At 40.0% G+C, this 6,958-nt stretch overlaps 1 protein-coding gene across 1 annotated transcript; it reads right to left on the reverse strand.

The window, feature by feature from the left end:
- Positions 1 to 3,110: 3,110 nt before the first annotated feature.
- Positions 3,111 to 4,307, reverse strand: LOC143786186 (chemerin-like receptor 1). The gene has a single exon (XM_077275475.1). The coding sequence runs from the start codon at positions 4,305 to 4,307 to the stop codon at positions 3,111 to 3,113; it is 1,197 nt and encodes a 398-aa protein (XP_077131590.1).
- Positions 4,308 to 6,958: the final 2,651 nt, after the last annotated feature.

The raw sequence follows: 6,958 nt of genomic DNA on the forward strand, positions 1-6,958 counted from the left end.
TTATGAATTAGCCCAAAAGTGAAAATGATGCAGCATAATATTTTAAATGCAAAGTACCGTGTACAACTAATATCTATGAAGTCTACACCACCTAAACTGGGATCAGTCTGAGATGACATTGAAAAGAGCAAATACAGATGGTCCAAACAATCAATGGTAAAGTCAAGGTCTCAATATGAACCCACTATTTAGATGTCAAGGTGAGTATAAAGGAGCAAGCATGAGAATGGATAACCGTATATCGTCAGGTAGAAAAATAAATGAGGAAGAAACCTGACGCGTATCGCCACCAATATGTGGCTTCTTCAGGGGTGACTTGCATGTTTATAGGTAGTGTTAGATTTTCTGTGCATTTACATTGTCGGGCAGTTGAGGATAGGTGGTGGTGCTCTTATTATGGACACACCTTACACACCTTACTAATGCATTTATCACCCAGTGATATATACATGGTTTTACGTGCTCCATATCCCATTTTTGCTGTTTACAATGATCTATTTTTTTTTTTACGTGATTCCATAGCTTTTGTCACAACAGAATGTGGAGTCTAGTGAAGAACTGCAGCTCCAGAGGCCCAGAATGAGAAGAAGTTAGAAGGGAGAAGACAGAAGAGCTGATCAAAAGACCGGCGGCATCAGTGGGAGAGGTATGGGGAGAGGTAGTATAAAATATTTTTGTAATCTCTTCTTGGCAGATTCAATTTGCTCCAAATTTATTCTAGAATTCACATTTGTGAGATTCACTCATCTCAAATTAAGCAGCATGAGGCACTATGGACATTAATGTCCACGGTGTGTCCATAGCGTCCCACACTAGATTGCCAGCGCTTCCTACCTCTTCTATTCTCTACAATTACAATCCGTCTTCTGGTAAATTCTTCCACCTGTATAAAACCAAAATGCGATAATTTGTTTTGGATTGTTACTACAAAAAAAAAAAAAAAAAAAAATCAGTCATCTGCTTTCAGAAAGTGAGCCAAGTTTTCACTATCGTTTGATCCTGGAGTGGAACCCTACTTGTGCACCTAAAGTACAGGAGTACCAGATATCTGTCTGCTCATTCCAGTAACTTTACTCACAGTTAGGCAACAAGATAAATGTCAGACAATGAACTTGCTGGTTTCAATAGTCTTACAAGAGGTAACAGGATGCTTTGAAAAGAGGTAGACAATTGACACGTGTGGCAGAGAGTTTACAACTTGTGATAGTTTATTGACACTTGCGACAATCTACCCGACATTACTATGTTGGTATGCAGAGTTCGCAAAGTGAGGACTTAGAAATCACATTTTTTGAGAATTCTTTTGGTATCAAACAATATCATTTAATGATGTGCCTGTTTTTACAATTTTTTTTAATATATATTAAATTTGCTATTTTTCATCCTGTGAGCACCCATTCACATTCACCACCCATCTCATTACATGTGGCAATTAGTGATGAGCACGTATACTCGTTGCTCGGGTGTCCTCCGAGTATTTTGGCATGCTCGGAGATTTAGTTTTCCTCAGTTTTCGTCGCCTCAGCTGCATGATTTGTGGCTGCTGGACAGGCTGAATACATGTGGGGATTGCCTGTTTGTTAGGGAATTCCCACATGTATTCAGGCTGTCCAGCAGCTGTAAATCATGCAGCTGAGGCGACGAAAACTTCATCACCGAACACACCAAAATACTGGAGATTACCCAAGCAACAATGCTACTCATCCATCACTATTGGCAATCAATTGCATTAACTTGTCTGGAGCTTTGCACACTCTTGCCGCTTATCCTTCTCTAATACTGTGACATAGTCCCTCACACATCAGCGCCAGTCTCCTTGGCTTCTCTGGTGTGACACTACCCTTCACAGGCACACATTAGCTTAAAGATTATTCTGATGTGAATACTCCTCACACCTCTTTGCCAGTTAACAACTTCTAAATCTGGTGTTCACATTCAGTAATAAACCTCTCTGCTCCTTTCTGAGATGGAAATCCTCGACTCCTTCTAAAGATGATACTCTCATATGCAAATAGTCTAGTCTTCTCCAACTGGGACAAAAAAAACACTAACTGAAGCTCAGGTTGAACTTTTTTTTTAATGCCCCTCTGTGATCCTTATTAATCCCTGAGTTTGAACACCTTAATGGCAAATGCTACTCACTCCCACTTGCTATCTATCTTTAATGCATGCATTTATTTCTGTCACACAGCTTCCTCTCCTGTTCCTCTCTGCACCTTCTGCATGTCTCAAGCCTATTAACTGAAAAGTGTTGACTTAAGGGTAAAAGGCACATGCAAATGTCAATCAAACTATGCACACTGACGACGTCAACCATGTCACCAACAGATAAGTGGACTTAAACTTAAAGGACATGGTACAAAATCTCCACCAAAATAGAGTAAACGGTAAACTATTGCAACCAATAAAAGATCTAGCAGCTATGTACATTATGGTCCATTCAGAGATTGAGACTTCTTCTGATATGAGGATTTCCGACACCATGTTCGATTCTCTTACAATCCCACCATTCCCAAAATCCAATCTACTATCACTTCCGATATCACTATTTTCCAGCACCAAAGAATCCTCTAATGTGGTTCCAATAGACACAACACCAGATCATCTGACTTCTTCCCTTTACATTATATGAATTTTCAACATCTCCAATTTGTAGCTATAACAGCCTCCCTTAGCATGCCATATGGCATCAGACACCTACCGTAATCAGTGTCTTATATAACTTTGCTGAGAGCCACCCAACTGGCATCAGCACAACCCGTAATACAACACAATATAACAAAAATGCAAAAGAGGCAACATTTACACTTCATACACAGTCACACATATACATGCTACAGGACAACAACAAACAATAGTGCTATTTGGAAATACTGTAGCAATTGAAGACATAGTTGTGAACAGACCTTTATTTAGAGACTCATAATCCTAAACTATCATATTCATGTTTAGCTACAAGGTTCAACTAGAGCAAAAATTAGGGTAGGTTCACACATGCAATCGTGTTGCATATTTTTTGCTACAAATTTCAGAAATCATGGTAAAAATTATGTTTTATTTCCATGATCTTCAAAAATGTGTCGGTTTTACCACGATTCCTGAAAATCGTGTCATAGAACCACAGCGCGATTGTCATCACTTAACGTCCTGGCAGACACCATTGGATCAGCAGGCGCAGGCGCTTTGTAGTGATGACTAGACAAAGTTGTTGAAAACCTTTGTGTCACTCTCAATCTACTTCGTCCCCAAAAATGAAGAAGTTCATGTCTTGCTTGCTTTATTACTAGAACATAAATTACCGGATTCAGTAAACTATTAGTAGCCGATATGGTAAATAACAGCGGCAAAAAGACAGATAGTTTATACCACAACTTCATATCCATTGTGTAGGCAGACACCAAGAAAGTGATATAGGTCAAAACATATGGAGTTCTGGTACAGAAAAAGCTCATCATTCCAATAATCACCAATCTGTAGAGTCTGGAAGTTGCCACCATCCTGGAATTCTTCACATGGAAAGCTATGATGATGTTGGAGGACACGATCACACACAGCGGGATGCAATAACCAACCAATGCAAGCGGCACTACAATGCGCACTGTTGTAATAGTCCTTTCCGTCCATTCCGTGACTATCTCACTTCTTTCAGAATCTGAAAAGTGTGAGCGATTTCCGCAGTTTTCTCTTGGCTCATCGTGCATCTCATCTTCTTCTAATCTGTAACTTAATACGTTTGCAACAAGAGAAGTGTCATAGTAAGACAGTGTGCATTGTTCTTCATGTACATCACTATAGATGATGGCTGGAATACTACATAGGGCCGATGAAACCCAGATGAGTGCACACATAAAGCAGCAAAAATTTTTAGAATAAAACCTCAGGTGCCATATTGGTTTTGCGACAGACAAGGCGCGATCAATAGTCAGCACCGTGAGGATGTAAATACTGGCGTACATATTAACAAAGGTAAGGAAGTTGTAGAATTTACACACGATTGACCAAAGCGGCCATCTTCCTCTTAATACAGACACAGCCTTGAGGGGTAGAAACAGAAGAAAGGCAAAATCAGCAAAAGCCAAGTTCAGGAACCAGATTTTATATTTGTTATTCTTCATTAAGAATCCAGTGATGACGATGACAAGAAGGTTGGCGGTAAATCCGATGATACAAGTGATTATGGAGAGCACAAAGCTGAAGTACTGGACAGGGGTTGGATTGTCTGTGCTAGGAGATAAGGCTCTTAGATCTTCTGAATGTAATAAATCCCAGAATTCATAACAGAAGTTTTCAAACACTTCATGTTCCATGGTTAGAAACTGCCGGATGGAAAAAAAGAGACAAAAAAAATAATCTGAACATTCATTCTCAGAAACAAACAACGTGAAAAAAATGAATATTACCAAGTATTGTACAGAAATGTGTAATTGTTAGTCCAGGCTTATATATATATATATATATATATATATATATATATATATATATATATATATATATATATATATATATATATATATATATATATATATATATATATATATATATATATATATATATATATATAACACAATAGAGTGTCATGTTTTATAAACCATAGAACACATAACAAATAGTCACAACAACTTTTGTTGAAACATTCACACTTGATCCATGCCCCCTTCTTTACACATTTAACTTACGTCTGCAAATGGGAATCAGATTTAGGATCCACCTTACCGTAAGCTGAATGGTCTCATATCTGGTCCTACTCCCCCAAAGTCATTCTCAAAACTTTAGCCAGGGAAACCAGCCCTTGAGGACCTAACTAGCTCACAATTTCCACATAGTCCCTGGATATTCCTCTTCATTGTTTTAAAAGTTGCACAACTATAATTGACATGTTTCACATTTGGTGGACCTGTCCGAAGGTCAGAAGATTAAGGATTAGAAACTATTCACGAGCTACTCCTTGGCAAGTTATAATATTTCCAAAAACCCTTGGGAAGCCCTCTTCAATAAATATGTTTCTCATGTGCCTACGTTTTCACAAATTTCTATTTCTTATGGTTTCTGGACAGATAACAAGACAATTGCTTGTGGCTTGATAGAACAATTTTCCGTTTCCAAAAGAAGACACATGTAAAATGTATATCTATTTTTTTCTGGCCCAGTTGGATATATTCCAGTTTATAAGTTCGTGTTGGATCATATACACAATTGTCTGCTTGAGTTTCCACCCACAATTGCCCCATCTGATGGATCTCATCTTCTCACCTTCCCTTCTCCACCCTTGTTTTATTCCGATGACCTCAATGGGACTTCCATCAAACCAAGATTTCTTTAGTAGCTCTGCTGTTACAGTTTACCAGGTCCCATGTCATCTTTAATTGCCTACAGATTTCTTTTATGCTACAACTCCATTCGTACAGCAATTACAGTTCTCTAATTCCCACTCATGTTTCTTTTGTCCATGTAAACCCTAATAAAAATTATTGCTAAAAAAGGCAAATACTCACAGCTGATTATCAGGAGGTGTTATCAGAACCCAAGGCAATGTTTATCTGTGTTAGCACCGGCTACAGAGAACATGTACAACATAATGTTTAGTGGTTAAACCTTTTTCACAAGAGTTTCTTGCAGTTCCTGTTTAGTGTTTTGTTTCAGAAGTTTTAGTGGAGACACTGTTTTACCATATAGTTTTCAGTGTTATATATAAGGTGTGAGGTTTGTCACCCAACGTCTATTTTTTCCAAGTACTCTTCTCCCCCAGATAGTTTGGATCCATCCTCCATTTACACAGGACATGTGCACAGCATCACATATTATCTATAAGTTCTGATAGATTATGCCCAAATCATCCCATAAGGAATATTAATGTCATGTCGGACGCTATCCACACTAGGGCATCCGACAGACAGCGGCAATTCCACATTCATCCACTATACGCTCAGTTGCGCCAGCTAGATTTTATCCAGGTTGTGCGGGGTTAATCTAGCTGGTAATCTGGTTGGAGGCTGGGTCACGCCCGTGGCCTTTAAATAGTCATTCTGGACTTTGGGCGTCGCCGATTATAGCTTGTGTCTTGTGCCTGGTGATCTCGGTCTGGAGTGGTGGTCTAGGAGAAGAAATATCGTATCTGGTGGTGTATTATCCTTTGTCATATTTCTCCTTCCTATATTTGTGTTTGTTTTGCCCTGTGCACATTATAGTGTTTTCCTGTGTGTCTGCGGCGTGTTGTGTTTTTTAGTTTTCCCTGTCTGTGCTTTCTGTGGAGGTTGGTGTGTGGTCTAATCACTGGGTGGAGGTTTCAGCATAGGGCTGAAACAGGAGTCAGGGGCAGGCCTGGCGGCCCAGACAAGCACACCATCAGTGTAAATTCTGGGAGAGGGACAGACAGGGTTTTCCCTATTCTGAGGGATATCGCAGGGGCCCGGGTAATCAGCTGTAGTCTACCCAATACCCGCAAGACATTATAATCGGCCTAAATAAATTTTGGATGCCATGGATCCCATGACTTCCATAACCCACCAGTTGGAGGTGCTGTCCTTACAGGTCACTGAGTTGAAGGGGGCAGTTCAGCAACAGGGTCTTGTAGTATCTAATGTGCAAGCTGAAATTGCAGGTAGAGTTGCCGCTTATGGAGGAGGGCGTAGGTGCACGTGAGGTTGCTGCAGGTGAGCCCATGGAGCCTATGCAAATCGCAGGGGTGTCACATCATCGAGTCCCCTCACTCAGGAAGCAGGGAGCCTGTTTTTGCTGTGGTAAAAAAGGGCATTATGTAAATGCTTGTCCTCTGTTTTCTAAGAAAAGCGCAAAGGCGGAAAACTACTAAGCTCAGAGGGTGTGGAGGAGGCCAATCTGAGCTTATGCATATCTTCCGTGGTGGTCTCTCAATGTATGCTCCCTGCCAGAGTTATGGTCGCTGGCAGAGAGCTGCCAATCACTGTTTTTGTGGTTAGTGGGTCGGCCACTAATCCTATTG

Source organism: Ranitomeya variabilis, chromosome 7, assembly GCF_051348905.1.
Source record: "Ranitomeya variabilis isolate aRanVar5 chromosome 7, aRanVar5.hap1, whole genome shotgun sequence".
Lineage (NCBI taxonomy): Eukaryota > Metazoa > Chordata > Amphibia > Anura > Dendrobatidae > Ranitomeya > Ranitomeya variabilis.